This window comes from Drosophila willistoni (assembly GCF_018902025.1).
Source record: "Drosophila willistoni isolate 14030-0811.24 chromosome XL unlocalized genomic scaffold, UCI_dwil_1.1 Seg142, whole genome shotgun sequence".
Taxonomy (NCBI): domain Eukaryota; kingdom Metazoa; phylum Arthropoda; class Insecta; order Diptera; family Drosophilidae; genus Drosophila; species Drosophila willistoni.
The window spans coordinates 9,356,769-9,376,684 of NW_025814053.1; the positions used below are offsets into that span (position 1 = coordinate 9,356,769).

The 19,916-nt window shown below is 37.1% G+C and overlaps 1 protein-coding gene across 5 annotated transcripts in view; it reads right to left on the reverse strand.

The window, feature by feature from the left end:
• LOC6644527 (acetylcholine receptor subunit alpha-like) overlaps positions 1-19,670 on the reverse strand; it is a 50,069-nt gene extending 30,399 nt beyond the window's left edge. For 2 of the 5 annotated variants that reach the window (XM_023176937.2, XM_023176941.2), the window contains exons 1-2: positions 4,182-4,227; positions 4,042-4,103 (exon numbers count right to left, since the gene is read on the reverse strand). In XM_023176937.2, coding sequence (XP_023032705.2) covers positions 4,042-4,103; positions 4,182-4,225 — 106 coding nt within the window. In that variant the 5' untranslated portion in view covers positions 4,226-4,227. Of the gene's footprint in view, positions 1-4,041; positions 4,104-4,181; positions 4,253-4,380; positions 4,744-19,032 lie in introns of those variants that run through there. The other 3 variants (XM_047011525.1, XM_023176938.2, XM_023176940.2) reach the window with 3 other exon arrangements.
• Between the last annotated feature and the right edge of the window lie 246 nt (positions 19,671-19,916).

The window sequence follows — 19,916 nt, forward strand, 5'->3', positions numbered from 1 at the left end:
CAGAACAAGGGAGACGACAGACAGAAGAATGGATTTCGGCTTGTAGATAAGTCCCAATGGCCATAATGCGAAATTTCTATCATCCATTGTAATGTTCCATAAGCAGATTGCGCATAATGAGAGTATGAAACAAAAAAAGGGCAAAAAAGTATTTATAAGAGAACAGCTCTTAAATCTCTCTCACATAGAATCAACAACTAATTGGAATCTCTAGAATCATTTAATGAATGCAACAGACAAGAAATACTCTGAGAATTCTCCCAACATACAAGCCAAATGTGTTGAAATTAGTTATAATAGTCTTGAAACAAATAATAATTTAGAATATTATCTGGAAAAATATCGCCATTTTTGAGATTATTAACTTAAGTTCTGTTTCATGATGGCCTCTAAAATATTTTGTGTGAGTCAAATTCAATACGAGTAAGTGAAAAATGGAATAAAACTTTCCCGAGAAATTCCCTATTTCACTCCTTCGAATCTGATGTTCGATGTGATGATCATTCTATCAATGAAAAGCTATTCAAAATTCTTAGTAAATCATTAGTCAAATTTAAATACCTCAATGTCTTAAGGTGCATATGAATCTAGAAATGCAATAAATATCTAGTATTGTCTTTTTTAAAGTCATCTTAATTTTTGTTAAGATCTGAGTAAATCGTTACAATTAGTTGCATGTCAACTAGTTGACTGTTGACAGGAGAAGAGGAATAGATTAAGTATAGGTAAGATGTGAATTACAAATTTTCTATAAAGCATTTACTTTTTCCAATTAGGTAAAAATGATCACAATAATCTAAGTTTGTGGATAAAATCCCATTAGGGGCAAGCCACTCAACATTTTAAATCAAATCGTGGGCGTTTGAACGATATATGTATGTATGCATATATCTATTTTGTGGGTGAAAAATCATTATCGTTTCAACAGTCAAAGTGCAAAAGCAAGGATAATGAATTATAGCTTCCGGTTACTTTAGCATTAGCATAGAAATTTGATTTAGGTTTTTGGTATCGTTTTTGTTTTGCTATTTGTGTGCTACTCTTTGCCATTTATTCATCATCAGTCATGTTATGTTGTCTCTGTGTGTGTGTGAGAGAGTTTGTGTGTGTGTGTTTGCATGAGTGTGTTTAAGTATGTGTTAATTAAAAGCAATGCAACTACCGAGGCCAACGCGACGTATACGCAATGTATATTAATTATTGTTGTTGCCATTGCAACAGAAAAACATAATCAGAGCTGCAACTAGGAGTTAAATTACCCAACTTGGTCACATACACACACACACACAAGAGACAGAACTAGAGATAGAATGAGAGAGAAATAGAAAGGTGGAGTAAGGGTTAAATGGAAAGAAAGACCTAGGACAGAAAATGGGAAACGGGTATGCTGAAACAGGACGACGCAACAGCAAATAATTATTTAAGAGCCAACCTGAAACTCGGACATTTCACGCATACAAGGAAATTGCATTTTGGCTTTTGGAAACCCCATGCCCCACAGCCCCGCCCCTTTGCTTCATACTTTCCCTGTGGAACCGGTGTGCGTATAGAATTGCGAAATGCTTAATTAGAAGTTGGCAACAGTGGACATCCGTTTGTACCACATGGACGCCGCACCCGCTTTCCACCCCCGTTCCTCACCCGTCGGACAGCTCAGCAAATGAGGTTATATGCAGTCAAATGGAAATTTAATTGCTCTGCCATTTTTGGGCTTTGGCTTTATCAATTAGCCCCCATAGTCTCCCAAAAGGGCAGCAAACCGAAAAGAAACCAACATAGAGCCAACAAAATAAATAAACAGAACCAGAGAGGATAAAACTTTGCGTATGTCTAAGCATAAAATGAAAACATAAATGTAATAAATAAAATTACTAAGTATATATATGTGTGTGTGTGTGTGTGTGTTTGGCAAAATGTGTGTTACATTTACAACACGCAAAGCAATCATAAAAATGTGCTTTTTGGTTACCTCTTAATGTGATTGTCAGGCCACCAGCATCCACCACACATGTGAGTCAGTTGAAAGGCAGTCGATTAACACCAACACACACTAATACACATATACAGACTCATACACACACACACACACACACACACACACAGTTAAGGCTTTATAAAGCATATGCCTCATATGCCCTCCAGTTAGAGGTAAGGCGACAAAAGCGCTCGCCGCAAAGGTCCGTTTAACTTAACGTTTCCCACGCGAGCAACAATCCACACACACACGCATACACATACATACAAACGCCCACTTTCTCTCACCCTCACACACACTGTGTAACACAGTGGCCTATAAAAGTCGTCGCACACCTTGCCATATGAATGAGCAAACGAGAACGGAACAAAGTGTATGACAGGCGGAGTGGATGAGGTGCCACAATTTGATGGCTGCGGGGTTATTATGGGGGACAAGGCCATGTGTTGTTGTTGCGTTAAAGTTGCTTCCATCCGGCCTTGAGGCTCGTTTAAGATGTTAAACAAAACCACACACACTCTCACACTTGCACACACACACACACACACACCCACACACAAAAGTCAATGTCTGAGCCACAAAAGACAAATGTAGGAAGAAAATTTCTTATTTTTTTTTTCTTTTTGCCTTCAAGTACAGAGAAGCAAATGGCTTTTCCACTTGTTTCCTTCCTTCTTCTGTTACTTCCTTTTCCAACTTTCCGTCGCTAACTGTCCACATGGTATATAATTCGATTTCATTAGTAAGTGTTATCTTATATTATATAGATGTACTTTAATATTTACTGGCCAAGAACTTTCTTTTTATTAGCTTTTTTCTATGTTATGCAAGAGACAGAAGAAGAGAAATTGTTAGCCAAAAGAAAGAGAAAGGAAAAAGACAAGTTTCGCATTCCACTTTTACAATTATTAAATTCCCCCAAGTATTAAGTCCTTCTTTAAAATGTTTTTTTTTTAATGCAATAACTGAACTACTAGGTTAGTGAATAGTGAATAGGGTTTTCCTTGTTATGGAGAGTTATTTGATGTCATTCCTAAACCTTTGTATAAGTAAGTCGGTACAAACTGTTTTCGATGATTAAACCTTGAAATATCCTTAAGTTCCAGGATCGTTTATACACAATTAGAAAAATAATCATTAAACGAAGGTTAATTCAAAACTTACGCACAGATACCCATTTATATCCATCGAAAAAAAACAAGGTGGAATAAATTGCTTCTTGTTTTTGGCTTTTTGATTGCCCCAACTTGGTCTTCAATCGTACAGATACATATAGTTCATTTAAATTTTGCCTAAAAATTTCAATTTGACTTGCCATGAAGAAATGTTGATTTTCTTTGCACATTTCGCTGGAAGTTTTTGCTTGGTCTTGGCGGGTGTTTACTCAATTGCAAGGCGAATGCAATTTTTGTGTAAACAACGCCATAAATTCCAAAGAACCGAACAACAAAACGCTTGGCAAGGCCAAAAGAAAGAACAAAATTGGACAGAAGAGAAGAGTGTTGAGCAGTGGCAAAGAAACGGATGAGGGGAAAAGGAGGAGTAGAAAGAAACTAGGTATGCCAAATGGGGATGAATTGTAAGTATGTCTGCTAAAATCATTATGGAAAATCTTACATTTACACATTTTCTTCTTGTTTTTGTTCTTTAATGTGATAGAGCCTGAAATTTACACGCAATTAATGTGAATGATAAACTGGGTAAAGTGAAAACAAGAACAGAACAACAATAAGCCAGAAAAGAGAGCAATCCAATTGCTGTTGCAGCTGCAGCAATGCAGTCGAGAACTCAGCCAACTGAGCGTATGAATAATATAAAGCGTAGCAACAATGCGAATGGCCAATGTGGGAATTTCGAATGTGGGTGACAATCTGGCCGCGTTCTTTTCACTCTTCTCCACGTTGTTTGGTTCTTGCCAAGTGCAAAGGTCCTTCGCACGAGCAACAAAAAATCAACACACAAACACACACAATATAAGAGGCACGGCCGCAAGGTGCACAATTTGGGGTACTGGAAACACACACACTCGCCACAATTCCCTTTCGTATTACCACCCCCGCCCTTACATTCCAAGCCTGCACCTCTCTCAACGGAACGAAGTGCGCCAACAAAACGCCAACGGCGGTCCCTAAAAGTGGGTGAAAAGGAGGCGGTGAAAAAAAATATGAATAATTCCTTGCGTTGCTTTCTGGGTTGGCAAACTGACCTGAAGAGTAGCATGCCCCATGATCCCCAACCGCCATACACCATACAGCACCCGCCGCACGTTCCACATTGCTAGCCGCCACAAAAATGCGTGCAAAAAGTGAAAGGCAAACACAAAACGAAAACGAAAAGTAAAATAATAAATAAAAGTATAAGAAAAACGAAAATGGAGGGATATCAAAACCAGTCAAAATACAGACCCAGCCCCATCCAGATTCACATTTCCGGCTCATTGGTTGAGATGAGGTTTTGTCCAGCTTGGTTTTTTCTAGACTACGTGTACGTTTTTCCAAATGAATCACAAGAAATTGAAACTGTCGCGACGCCAACAATAACTAAACTATGAAATGACCCGAATATACATATATATTCCTTTGATTTGCACTCATTTAAATACATGGAATTTCGATTCCTAGGAAGTCATTTTAGAACAAAACAAATACTTCACAACTTTTGATTACAGTGGAAAGCATCTAATTCGATTTACTCATATTCTTTATCCAAAAATTTAAAACATAAATCGAATTTCAGCAAATTCTGATTGTATTGACAACTGTTTTTGATCCACTATCAACAGTTTTTGAAAATGTTCTACTCAATTCTTTTATAGCGCATGAAATTTCAATTTATTTTCGAAACTTTACTTTGCTTTGCTTTGAAGGCCAATCGATTCGTCAGACTTCAAGATAAGAAATATGAAATAAAAAGAAAACAAATCGATTATTTTCGCTTTTTTACAGTCTACTTTTAACTTTTTAAATGATTTTGCCCCCAATGCGAACTTCTAAATTAAATGAAAAATTGTTCTGTTCTGAAAGTAAATAAACAAATTTCTCTATCGAGTTCCCTGACTTCAGCTTAATGTAAACAGGTCTTACATTTGGAGGTTTACTCGATGTTATTTATTTTTATACCCTTGCAGAGGGTGTTATAAAATTGGTCAGATGTTTGTAACACACAGAAGGAGGTTTCGTTTCCGACCCCATAAAGTATATATATTCTTGATCAGCATGAGAAGCTGAGTCGATATAGCCATGTCCGTCCGTCCGTCTGTGCAAATGAACTTCACGCCGCCATCTTAAGAGCTATCGGGATGAAACTTGATATTTGAGCTACTTATAGCCCGGAGCAGATAAAGTATGAAAATTGTCATGATCGGACCATTATATCATATAGCTCTAGAAGAAACATTTTCAAAAAATTTAATATGCTAGTTTTACATCAGATCCCGAAATTTCAATTAGATCGGATAAATATAACAAATTAAATTACTAAGATTTTCGTGTCTTGCGGGCTTTTACCCATTGTTGTTAGTTAATCTATGAAGTGTTGTCTGTCTTTGATTCACTGATTAATTTAAATTGTCAATGAAATTCCGTTTAACATACTAAATATTTGTTTAAAAATTTGTTATTTGTTCTTCTATATAACAGTAAATGCATTCGTTTATGCACATATGTCAATATTTTTTTTTCTCCATTGAAATGACTGAAACTTGAATCCAATCATTTACGTACTGACATGGCTCTACATCTATTTGTACCCTTTAGCAGGAATCTCCTACCATACGAACACATTTTACTCGTCCCATTCTTTCCCTGTTGTTCTTCCATTGCATACATATATGTGTGTGTGTGCGTGTGTGTGTGTGTCTGTCAAGCGTAAATGCTGCGTTCGTAGCTTAAATGGCAATATTTTGCCAAGTGTCAGGCCCTGCCCATCAACTATAGTATCTCCCGTCTCCTGGCCTCCACATTTCGGGTATGGTTTTGTAGGTGTTTGCCAGCTGATGAATTGAGCGTAGAGCACGTGCATGATCCCCATCATCATTTTTTATGGGCCATGCGTCAAAAACAAGACCAAGCTGCTCTTATTGCTGTTGGTCTGGTGTTGCTGTGTGTGTGTGTGTGTGTGTGTGAGGTAGTTGCTCTTACTCAGTGGCAGCCAATGTGTCGAAATGTTGGTCGACTGCTTTCAAATCGAAATGCTGGCGTAACAATTTTTGTTTTTTTTTTTTTTTTTTTTTTGGTTTTTTTTATTTTTTATATATTTTGCACAAATGACAGTTGAATGTTAGCGAAAGAGAAAGCATTGTTTGCCGGGGATTTCGCTTAATGTGCGCGCCACAAAATATTTTTAGGGTTGGGGATTGCGAGAACTTCAAAACGGAAGTACGAAATGTCGGAAACACGCACACCCCGAATAACATGATGAGCAAGATGGAGAAGAAACAGAAGCAGAAGCAAAAGTAAAAGATGAAGATGATGAGAAACAGGAACTCGCTGGCTCTGACATAGTTAACGCATTTCTAACGAGCCAACCAAAAAGTGCCATATTGAACTTGGTATTTTTGCCTACATGCTCATGCCAGTACACCCACACCAACGACCGAAGCTCACGCCCATTTTTGTGCTATGAAACACTTTTAGCATTTTGTGCCATAATCCCCCAACCCCGTCACCCTCTATACACCCACCCACCTACTACCCACTCTCAGTCTCCTCCCTTGGACCTGTCGCATAGCCATCGCTTAGCTGGCAGCCATTTTTATGAATGGCATAAAGGAAGCCAGCCAAAAGCTGATTACTTTAGCTGCATGGCAGCTATTTTTTTTTTTTGCTTCTTCTTCATTTTGTATAGCGGAAAGATGGTAAAAGGCGGTAGGGAGTTGGTTAGGGAGGTGCTTAAAGACAGAGAGATATCTGAACATTTGAGAAATAACCCTGCCATGGTATCCCATGTCAACCAAAATGAACTTTAAAATCTCCTTAACCAAAATGTAAAGATTTTAAAAATATTTATAGAGAAAAAAACAAAATAATACAGTAAGCTTATTGCTTCCACTTATAATTCCCAACTGGTTTAGGCCAGAAAGCAAAGTTAAAAAGTAAGTGGAATTTACATATTTAAAAAAATTATTAACAACTTTTAATTTGATGAAACTTTTGACATTCGACTGAAATGAAATGGTCACAAATTAAACATTTTTGTTCATAAAATTACCCTTAAGGAGGTGTTTAAAGTGTTTCTAAGGGTTTATACAACAAACACGTCATCATCGTCAAATCATCGTTTCAGTCGGTATTATTTTGCACTTGGCTTTGACATCAAATGGAACTGAATACGATTGGTCTCAAATCAATGTAGTCTCTATATTTTGTCAATACAATTCAAACATTTCAGACATAAAGCATAGTTCGAATTTTGAAACGAAATTGATATTATTGTTAAGGTGAACGATCATTGTAAAGCTAAAACATAAACATATACATTTGTCGTGTGTGTGTGTGTGTGGGAATGACAGCGTAATCAAGTTCCGTACTTTGACATGATAAAGCGCACACAAACACACACACACACATATGTAGACACATAGTAGCGGAAACGGAAGTGCAGCCATTGACAGCGGAGCAAAGAGCTGCCAATGCCAATGCCATCGATGCTCATGTTGATGACGACATTTCCCATCTATCGCGATTCGAGGAACTGGTGTGAGTGTACATATATATATATATGTATGTGTGTGGGTGTGTGAGTCTATGGTGTATATGTGAGCTGCTGCTGCTGCCATAAATCTAATATCGTTTAATGTTGGATGTAAAAAAAATAAAAGAGGAAACCATCCAATCTCCCCTCCAAAACATGTCAACGTGAATAGAAAGAGAGAGGCTCACCAAAAGAGACATAGAGAAAGCGAGAGAGGGAGGGAGAAGGAGAAAGAGCGAAAGTAAAAAAGAGACGGGGCCAACGTAGGTTGAGGGCCATGGGTTGTCGAGGGTGCCAAGGGCTCCGCTCGATTGGCAATAAATTGAAATACGCGACCATAAAATCACTTAATTGCGAATTCGTGTCTCTGTCTCTGCTGGCGCTGTTGCTGCCAATTCACATGGGCTATCATCCCCAACCCCCCCGCACATGGCCGGCACTTTTGAAAAGTGGAAAAGGAAGGCAAGAGGAAGAACTTGTCGTATGTCAGGATGTAATTGCATTGGCACTGCTGCACGCATCGTCTGTCAGTCAACGCTGGCTTCCTTGCAGGATTCATTCATTTATGGTAGCGAATCGCTTTCTCTCATCTCATCACTTCTCTTCTCTTCACTTCTATATGCTCCTCTGGCATATCTGCTCTTCGTCCTTTTGCTTTTTGCCTTGTTAGTTGATGATTATGGCAAATTGATTTGTTTGCCGCGCACTTTGTGGCTTTTAAATGCTACCACACACACACACACACACACACACACACACACACACTCACGCGTGGAAAACCGCCGGAAGACAAATGAGCAATTGACAGCGGCATTAAAAGGAGCTGTGGCTAAGGGGCGCGGGGTGTGGAAAGCAGTTTATGTGGTTAAGACTGCGATTGCTGGCTGTCAATGTCAGGCAAAAGGTAAGCTACAAAATGCCAAGTTATCGACACTTTCGATTGAGAACGCTTTCACATCAAACATAAAATACGTTAAAAAAGAAAAGAAAAACCTGTCATTCCATTTAAGTGGGCTACTAATGACCCACCAACAAATTTAGCTGTCTCGAGTGTGTTAAAACCTTAAACTAAAATAAATGGTAGCTATCTATGCCAGACACCGAAGACTCTAGATAGACAATTACATACAAGACATACAAGACATACAAGAGATTATCGACTTCATACTCAACAAATGCTTCAAATTTTGCAATTTAATAAAATAATTACTTAAGGTATATCAAAAAATATACACTCACTTCTCTCGATAATATCACCATCTTTCGTTTCTTACTTCAATATTTATTGATTTTTATTAGTCTTATGAATTATACTTAAACAAATTTAATTAACGTAAGCTGGAATTAATTTGACTTACTTGTTAACAAATAAGAAAATAACTTAAACATGCAAATATTACTTGAAAATATGATGAATAATGTTTTTCTTTTTACCAATCTTCTCTCTTTCTTATACTCTCTGGCTTTCTCGCCATCTATTTTTCTGTCTCTTTATGTTGACATTGGGTAAATATAAATAACTAGATAAAAATAAACCCAAGTTGAAAGCCGTAAAATGCAATACATCACAAATCCGGAGCTCTCAAGTGCATCAGTTGGCAACAAATTCCATTGCCACCCTCTCGCTGCGTTTTCACCGCAAAAGACGGGCTTAGAGTTAGCGCTTTGATAAACAAATACAAATGGTAATAGAGCTCCGGATGGAGGAGATCGAGGAGGTTACCCTCTGGGTTACCTGAACCGCATTTAAGCGTCTTGAGCACAAAAATGCAGTTTGTATGTAAAATGAGTTGCAGCATATCAGGCGTAAAGTATCTGTGAGTATCTACAGATGTATACGCCCCCGTTCCCGCCCTCGTCCCCGCTTGCACAACACCACGCAATGTGGTGGGACAAATGTAACTGTCACTTTATGTGCAGCCAGTCATGTGTAGCTGTATTTCTGCCATCTGTATCTATACATCTATCTGTAAATGTATCTGTAACTGTATAGTCATGAGATGCAAATTGTATTTGCTACTCTACCCCTGGTCGCAGCACACACACACTTGTATTCTGAATGTTCCCGTATCGACTTACATATACACACGCATCTGTAAGACGTTTTTATTGCGTTATTCATATTTCACATGCCTGCAAATCCTCTTGTACCCCCACCAATGATTGTCTCTTTCCCCCTTTTGGTTTTTTAACGCTTTGTCCTCGTACTATTGGTGCTGCTGGTATATATATATGGTTATTCTGCGTGCTATTTGGCCATATCAGACCAAAATTGTTCCATGTAATTGTTTTGACAATGTAAATTTATGTAATAACAGCAGATTTGTTACGATTTCCCCCTGGCATATACTGAAAATATCATACGATTGTGAATATGTTATGTGATTTTATGCTACTCGCACCCACATTCTCCCCATTCTCCTTACCATAGAAGTCAATTGATCAGTTGGTAAACTGAAACTGAAAATCCAGTTTAATTACACTTATCTGGTTCATTACTAACAACATGAATTTGAGCTACGTAAAACTTGGATTATCAAAGCGAATGATCAAAATGAGATCCATTTTTCTTCTTACGCCACTCAATAAAGACGCAAGGAAAACCACTTAAGAAGCAAAGTGTTTTTTTTTTTTATAACTGACCGACACGAAAAGTCTTTAATATGTAAGCAAGGTTCTTACTGAGCAGCATCTCATCCCAACCATGCTCCACCTACTATTCACTGACAGCACGATAGACAGTAGGACCAACACCAACACCATCAAAATAGACACGGACATGAATACGGCTATGGGCTACAAATACGGACACCTTGATGTGGTGTGTGGTATACCGGCTCGAGCCATTGGGCCGGCTACTGGCTGGTCTTGGGCAACTACATTGGTTGAGGCAGAGAGTATCATGCTTATGAGGTTCATGAAATGCTCTTTGAATATGCATGAGGCCCTAAGGAGCGTTGAGTGCTGCAAGCCAACAGCAAGGAGCAGTCAGCATTCAGCAGTCAGTATGCTGTTCCTATTTTTGGTATGTGTGTTGGTATTTTGTTTGGGTTGGGTTGCTTGCTTGGTAGCCTAGCTAAGCCTTGCGGTGATTTTGCCCTGAGCCCATAAAAGCGGGCAACACTTTTTGCAATTTCTGCCCTCCTTGCCACCACACACAAAATGAGTTGAAATTAAATTAAATTATAGAAGTTGGGAAGGCAAATTATAGGTGAATATTTTGCTGGCAACTACTCTTATTTATATACATATAGAAGGACACAGATAGACAGAGGAATAGTAGGATAGTGTGGGTGACTGCTCTGTCCAGAGTATTCACTTTAGCAAAAAGTTTCCTACCGAAGCGGAAAAACGATGAATAGAAGTTAGGAAGGAAGAAAGGAAGGAAGGAGGGTTAACTTCAGGAATGTGAACTCAAATCTCAAGTTATGGCTGAGATATGTTGCTAAAAGTTATGGGTTAAAGTTTAATACTACATCTTACAGATGATAATGAATATGACGAAAATTGATGGGTATGGGCCATGCGGGCGCAATTCCAAAATGGACATAGGCGAAGGTAATAAAATCACAAACGCCCTCACTGAATGTTAGCCTGTGTGTGTGTGTGTGTCATCCCTACATTTCACTTTATTTTGGGGGCAGAGCTTAGCAAATGCAACGTAAATAAATAAAAAAACAAATAAAAGGAGAGAAAAACTCAACTTGAAGATAAATGCAATTTTCAGCTGAGGCAAAAGTCGACGAAAAAAAAAGGAGAAAAATAAAGCTGAAATGGCAGCAGCTCGTTTTGTCATTTCCGTTGAAGTCACTTCTGCTGCATCCTTTTTTTGTGTATTTTATTTATTTTTTTTTATTTATATTATACAATTTTTTCTTTCTGTCGCTTTTCTTTTTTTGGCTGCCGTTTGCTTTTCCTTTGCGGTTTGTCATGCTTTCCCACTTTATTACGGCGCTTTTTGTTCCCCTTCAAGCTTGGTCTCATTTGGCTGAAAATAGAAACAGCGACAACAACTTCATTTATCAAAACACATTTGACCCGCCCAAAAGACAGAGTCCACGAGAACCAACTAACCTAATTTTCTGGTCACACAGAAGCTTGCATGCAAGAGTAAGTAAGTATAATAACATCGCTGCAAAGTAAGTAAGTAAGTAAGTACTTACTAGTCAAGAGTGCTTTTATAATTTCAGTTGGCGCGGAGTCAAATGGCGACTCCATTTGCCAACAGATAAAACTGGTTTTTATATATAATTACAGTTAGTTTCAGAATATTTGCGATTCAATTGACAGATATTAGTAGCAATTGTAAGGGTAACCAGAATTCAGTGCTTCAAATTGCTTTGCATTTCATTCGCTGATATATTTTGGAATTTTCGCAAAATAAATTGAAGGTTATTGTTTGCATTTCCATTTCCATTCAATCAAACAAAACAAAATCACATGCCCATTTCCCAATCATTCAGCATCAATCAAAAGCCTTTCATTCCATTGCTGCATATACATGTATGTGTGTGTGTGAATCACAAATTTCTCTTCAATGCATTTTCATTTGTGTGTAATTACATTTGGCGCATTTTCAAACAACAACTAGCGAGGCGATGGCAAACGATGCGACTCGTTTACAAAATCGAAAATGAAACTTTCATCAAAAACACAAAAAATATATGTATATATGCGAGAGACAGCTAGATGGTTAGAGAGTGAAAAGAAAAGGGGGTGTAATGATAAGAGAGAGAGAGAGAGAGAGGAAGGGGTCAGGCCACATCAACATCATCAATCATGCATTTCAAAAGTTTATTAAAACCCCCACGCACTTGCCCACGCACACACACACACACACGCACACACACACATATAAGGGTTAGGGGCAAGGGGGCAAGGGCAAGTGTACTTAAGAGCTGGAAAAGTTTTCAATGACTTTTTGCACAAGGTCCATCACGCGGTCTACAATCTATACTCCTTCGTTTCTTACCCATTGATGGTGGCACAGCAAATATCCACTTTATCTAAATATGTATGTAAGCATGAAATTTTCCAATAAATCATACAAATTTAGTAAGACTAGCGAGTAAGACTAACAGAATTAGCGCTTACTAACAAATTTGGACAGTTGCATAAAAAATTTTGACTAGTTGTCAAACATAAAAAATATTTCAAAAATTGTTTAAAATATATATCATACAAATTGTTCTCTATAGTGAAATGATTTATATATCTGTACACAAATACATATACACATTTTAGTCATTATTATACACTAGCGTGAAGCGAACAATAAATAGTTTCACTTAGTATACAAGTGACAAAAACAAATTCTAGAGAAATTCTAAAGATTTATCGTGGAAACTGTGACCAGCTTTCAATAGTCGACTAACGTCAACAAATGGTGAGTAATCGATAGAGCTTCTTTCTATTGTTGTTGATCAAAAATTTAATGGCCAATTATTCATGATGTCTGAACATTGCAATTGCTAATTGGATGGACAATACGATTGGTCAGGTAAAATGTTCAGGCTTATGTTTATGTTTTCTTAAACAGGTTTCCATCTAAATTCTTTCATACTTGTACATTTAAACTCAAAGAACCTAACAGAAATTATGTTGGTCATGGAAGGCTCTTTGAGTTATTTAGCCATACCTTGTTGACCGATAAGAAACGCAAAACCTTTTGGTTTTTACTCCAATTTGAATCTTCTTTATCCTGTAATAAGTTGCGAGCCTTTATATTGTACACTACTCTACTTATCTATTTTAATGTATTTTAAAATGTTTCAAAATTTCTTATAGCCAAACTTTAAAATCGCTTATTGCAATCGAATTTCAAAAATAGGTCTACAGTTTTTGGCTTTCTTTGTTTGGTTCTCCTCTTTTTATTATTTAGTTTTTTTGTTGGCAAATTTCACTTTCGTCTGATTTACAACACACAAAGATGGGGGTTGTCTGCAATAATTTTCCTTGCACTTTCATTCGACCAACTGTATCACCCGCCCCACCCCTCTAATGGGTGTGTATGTGAGTGTGTGTGGATGTGCGAGTATGTTCATCAATTTTCAATAACAATGGCAGCCAGAGGAAACGCACAGAGCCCAAGCTGCAACTACTCTACTATTTTATCTCTCTCACTCGCACTCTGCGGACAATGGATGCACGTGGGGAATTTACGATGCAAAATCTGGAAAAATAAAAAGCATCGAATAAAATAAAATAAACGAGAAAGGGAATCGATGGCAGAGTGAGAAGCAGGGTGTTGGGAGGGGGGAAAGAAATAAAAGCGAATTCGCTTAAAGCAATTTCAATAAATTGCACTGGATATACAGGAACAGTGCAGTTTACAGCTTACAGAGTGTATGGAATTTAGTTTATCTGTTTCGATTAAAACCTAATTGCATCGATTCAAGGACACACTAGAATCAAATCAAATTAAGTGAGATCAAGTTCTTTAGGCACATTCGTTTTGTAAGTATTCTAAGAGTCGTGTGGCCATGTGTTGAATACAGCCATAAGAAATAAAGTTATGGATATTTGAGTTAGTCGAAAAGCTTTCGTGGCTTGGTGGTTCGATTGTAGCCCATTGTGCATGATTTGGTGGCATTTGCCAGCCAGTCAGCCATCCCACATGCTGAAAATTTCATGTATCTGTCTCATTCTATCTTTATCCCAATGGTTTATTTTTATCTACGTCCCCTTCTCTATCTCCTTGACAATCTTTCGTGCTCTGTGTCTCTTCTCTTGTGTGTTAAGTTGCGCGTAGACGACATTGCCATGGTGCGGTCATGAATCATGCCAAAAAATTGCAGCCACCCGACGACGGTGGATGGCGACCCAAATTCTGTTGCTTGCTCTACTTGAGGCGACATCGACGAGAACGAAGGACGAAGGACACCCATGGCCATGGAGACAACAGCAACGACAACGGCAACGACAACGACTGCAGTGAATTTGTCGCACTGACTGTGGATAAAAGTGGGTGTAGGACGAAGGCAGAGGGCAGGTGGGTGGCATGGTGGTAAGACGGCAGGGAATGCTGCCACGGACACGCCCCGTTTTTGAGCAAGTGGCGTCGTCATCGTTGTCGTAGCACTTCACTTTTCTATATTAGTGCCACGTAAGTGCAGCCGCAGGGGCGTGGCAATTGCATTAGAGGACCAGGACCAGGACCAGGAGAGGAGCCCAACATAGACTGGATAGATAGACAGCCATGAAGGAAGTGGCTAGAGAGGGCCCGGCACATTAGTATCACAGAAGATAAAGCAGTTAAGAGTGAAAAATTGCAAAGCAGCAAAACAGAATTTCTTATATAAGCTAATGCTGATAATGTATATACTCTAACCACTCTTCCCATATATATATGTACACAAGAGATACACAAATGTTGAAATCTATATAAAATCAACTGGTTAAGACTTAATCCAAGTTAGACTTTATAATTTATCTTGAAATTTACATAATATAAACCTCATCTCAAGGCGCTGATTCATTTAAATTTGACGCTTGGGATAAGTGATTCTATTGTCGGCCAGAACATTTTCAATTCAGGACCTGAGGCTAAATGTTATTGGAATGTCGTCAATCAATTTACAAGGTAATTCATATCTTTTGCCTAGATCCAATGATTTAGTACCATTAACGATCGAAAATATCTTATAGATATTTATAAATAAAACAAGAAATAAAAAGCAAATTGCTTTTAATTGATTTCGTCAGCTTTTACAATTATTCTAATAAATAAGAAAATGTTGTAGATTTAGTTTAGTTTAATGCATAAAGTGCTCAAGTTGTTTTAAGTGATTTTAATATAGTAAATTGCTGAGCAAATATATATATTTATAAGCATAGTTTTCGCTACATAAAATGATAGATATTTGAAATTTGTTTATCATTATTCTTAAAAGCAAATCATTTATATAGTTTGCTCAATGGTTACAATTGTCGAAAATGAGAAATTTTCCAGTCATCTATCAAGTGAATGAAGAATATTTGAGATACTAAAATTTCATGTTCGTTTTTGAGACAAACTTGTTGAGGGGTAAGTTTTAAGAGCCAGGAGGGGGGTATAGAGTGGGTGGGTGAAGAAGTGGCAAGTGCTCACTTGGTCAGGGTTATGGGTGTTAGTGTATGTTTATGCCACTCTTTGTGTGTGTGTGTGTGTGTGTGTGTGTGTGGCTCGTTTAATGGCCACAAAGCGGAAACTGGAGCGTGGCAGTTGCTGCTGCTGCTTGCTGCATTAGCAGCCATTTGAGGCAGACCTATTGATGCAAGTGCATGTATGTGTCTTTCTCTTTCTCTCTCTCTTTCTCTCTCTCTCTCTCTCTCTCTCTCACACTGTGTGTGTGAGTATGGCGTGCTTTACTGCCATTTATATTTATGTTTGGCTCTCTCTCTCTCATTCCGTTCGACCAAAAAATGATGACATGAAAAATTGTGTTGCCTCGTCTTTTGGGCGCTCTGGATTTTTGGCGAATTTCTGATTCCCTTTCGACCCTTAAGGCCGATGCATAGCACTGCTTACTGCCTGTTTCATGTAAAGACCAATATGAACCAAAAAAAAAAAAAAAAAAACAACAGAACCAACAAGAAACAACGAAAGGAAAAGAAAAGAATTTATGGGTTTTTAAATCGAAAGAAACTCGATGCTTGTTTAAGTGGGAAAACGTCCAAAGAAAAGCAAACCAAAGGAAAAGCGCAGACACATTTTACGATTCAAGATTTATGTTTACTTTTGAATAAATCTATATGTATGAAAGTCTGTTTATGTGTTCGTATGTATGTATGTATGTTTTTTGTATGTTCATCTTCTTTATTTTCTTCATTTCGTTTTTTTTTTTTTGTTTACTCATGTACGAGTATTATGTCTTTTGTAGTTGCTCTTGCTGTTTATATATGCCTGGGAAATGGCCTCTAATTGCAGGCCAAGCAGGAAAAGCTTCAACGCATTGAACGAATACCCCAAATATCAATTCGAGAACACGCACCCAAATGTATGGTGTATGGTTGTGTGTGTGTGTCAGCATAATATGTATCTGTGTGTACAGATGTCGCATTTTTGTATCTTTCGCCATGTGGGCGTGGCTGCCTTGTGCTAGTTTTGCAGTAGCCTTTATTTTCGTTTTTTCTTTCATTTTTAGGTTGGTTCTTTTTTTTTTTTTTGGGTGCCATTAAAAGTGAAACCGAATCGAAGCAAAGACCAAGTGGACAATTCTTCTTAGGCTCTCTTTCTCTCTCTCTCTCTCTCTTTCTTTGTGTTCGTGTGTGTGTGTGTGGCATCTGTTACAACTCTACACTTTCAGACAGAATGTCTGGTAAACATTAAAACCAACATAAAAGAGGCAAAAGAACCGGAACAAATACCCTGTAGAATGACTGCTTAATGTAAGCGTAAACGGTCAGTCAATGCAAGTTGTAAATAATCTAAAGAATAGACATACCAAAGAGCAAACAAACTTACAAGTAACTTGAGAAAAGTCAAAATACCAGCAAAAAAAAAAAGGAAAACCCTCAGTTTATTTCTATCATGAATTTAAAAATATATTTTTATATCAAATTTCTCATGTTAGACAAAATGTCATATAAATCATTACTGGGCAAAACTGATTGAGCAAGAGCACATGGTTTAGCCAATTTTGTTCATTGTTTCTTTTAATTCTTCACACGACTGAATTGCTAAAATCCAAATTAAGCTGCCGCAATAAAGCCTGACAGCGGCAATAATATGTATGTATGTATATACATATGTCATCCACTTGGCCCACCCACTATGCCATTGCTAGTGTCTCCGTCTATGTCTCCTAACGCCATAACAATCGCCACATCTCCACCTCTAACAGAGTCAAAGCACTCGTGGGTTTCAATGGACAAGATGGAGGATGTTTGCCAAACACAGAAACAGGAACGTTCCAAAACAACACTAAAGAAATGACCAGCAAAAGCAAAAACCAGTCATATAGTTATTAGTTTATTGGATAATCATTAAACTTGTTATTAAGCTCAGTGACTTTTTCAATATTAATAGTTAGAAATTCTTACTCTGAATTCTAGCGAATGACAAATTTAATTTTTGTTACTCTCTAAACCTAATTTCTTCAATTTTCAAACTTCTTTATTTTAGGCATCACCAAACTCAGAGCTTTGATAATAAATTAAAAAAACTCTTTAAAATTTTGTCATATTAATCGCAATATTTGATACGATAATATGTTAAAGGGCCAATGAGTCCTATCAGACTAATACATACTAATAGGAATTATATATATTCCAGAACAAAATGACGATTTTCGGTTTTTTAAGTAGGATTTTTTTTTGTGTCACCATTCTAAAGATGCAAAATACTATTCTCTGAAGGAGATAAAAAAAATATTGTGAAAAACCAAAAGTAATAAAATCTTGCGAGTTGAAAAAAGGATTAAAGTTTTAAATAAAACTTTAGACATTATTGATTCTATCTACGTATAAGAGTATATGGAAAAGTATATATAGGTATACATAATTATCTTATCAGTTTTCATTGGAGCTTCATCTAAAGCACAAGAGCAAAAATTTCCCATTAAAGATACCTAATAAATGTTTATTATTAAATGAACTAAAACAAAGATGAAGTTGTTTTATTCAAAATGCTAAACAAAATATTTGTAAAAACTTATGCCTAATCAGGATTTGCAACGATAGAACAGTTTAATAAAATACAATTACATTGAACTATGTTAAAGACATATGTACATAGGTATAGAGGTATAGCGAATAATAAATATAGTTCCCGATTTTGATTTCAAATAAAACTGTTGGAAGCAAAATTAATAGCTGCTCGTACTTTTCTTTTCATAATTTATGCACATTTTGGTTTAGTCTAGAGAAACAAAGGCTTGGATATGTTTTAAATTAGGGGCAGCAATTTTTTGACTTCATGTTTTAAATGAATTTTTATTTGATTTGATTAAAAAACAAAGTATTTTTTAAAAAAAGACAAAAATTTAATGCCATAGGGACGGCAGTTAACCCCCCCTGCCCATACCTGGCTACGCCCTTAAGCATAGATCCAACATATGTATGTGTAATGAAAGCTTAAATTTTGACTTTGTTAGAGGCAATCCGCTCCTGATATTAGCAACAAGAGATAGAGAGAGCGATGAGAATGTTTTAAGTGTTGAGTGGATGTCATCGGGCGAATGTCATGCGATTGCTTTTGTTGTGTTTTGTTCTGTTGCGTTGCGTTGCGTCTCGTGTGCGTGTGTGTATGTGTGTGTGTGTGTGCTTGTGTGGGTTGGGGTCTGGGCTTTGTTTGAATGCCACTCGATAGATACTCTTCTTTGGACTAGGGGCCAGTGGGTCGAGGCTAGAGGCTAATAAATATATAAGCATGAGATACCACTTACTTGATATAAATGAAAGCACAAGAATCATATCTATGGTCACTTGAAACCACTTCATCTCATTTCCCTCTGCACGCTTTTGTTGTTGTTTTGTTTGTTGGCCGAGAGGTTGGTTGTGGTGGTTGCTGTTGTTGTTGTTGGTATTGTTGTTGTTGTTGATATTGCTGCTGGTGCCTGTGGTGCTTCTGAGATGCTTCTTCCGGTAGTGCTACTGCTGATCGTGATGGTTTGTGCGTGTGTGTCTGTGTGTGTGTGTGTGTGTGTGTGCAGGAAAAGCAGAGGTGACGTTTATGATGGTAGGCGGGGGCAGGGCTTAAGTTAAGTTAGTTGATTCGACTTTAATGGGCGCAAGCGCAGCAGTTACTAAGTAATTTCGTTTCCTTTTTTCTTTGTTTTTCTTGTTGTTATTGTTGTTATTGGAGTTGCTGTAGTTGTTGTTATTGTTGTGCGTTATATGCATCTCTCTTTGTTGTTATCCTGGATTTGGCAGCATTTATTTACATGATTATTAGAAATATTTGTTTTCTTTGGTTGTCTAACATCCACATCTATTTGTTTGTTTCTCTTGCACTTTCTTCCGTTTCTTTTGCTTTCTATTTAGTTATATATATGTATATGTATATATATATATATATATCTAGATCTCTAGATATATATATACACTATAAGTGTATCTATAACATTTTAAAGTTATGTATCATTGTTATGTATATCGTTACAAGATATATATATATATATATTTGTATTAACTGTAAATATATATATGTGTATATATATATATATATATATATATATATATATATGTGTGTGTATGTGTATATATATTTGTTTCTTGGCAGTTTTCGATTAAAATTCTTTAAATGTTTTTATATTTTGTGGCCTCTGTT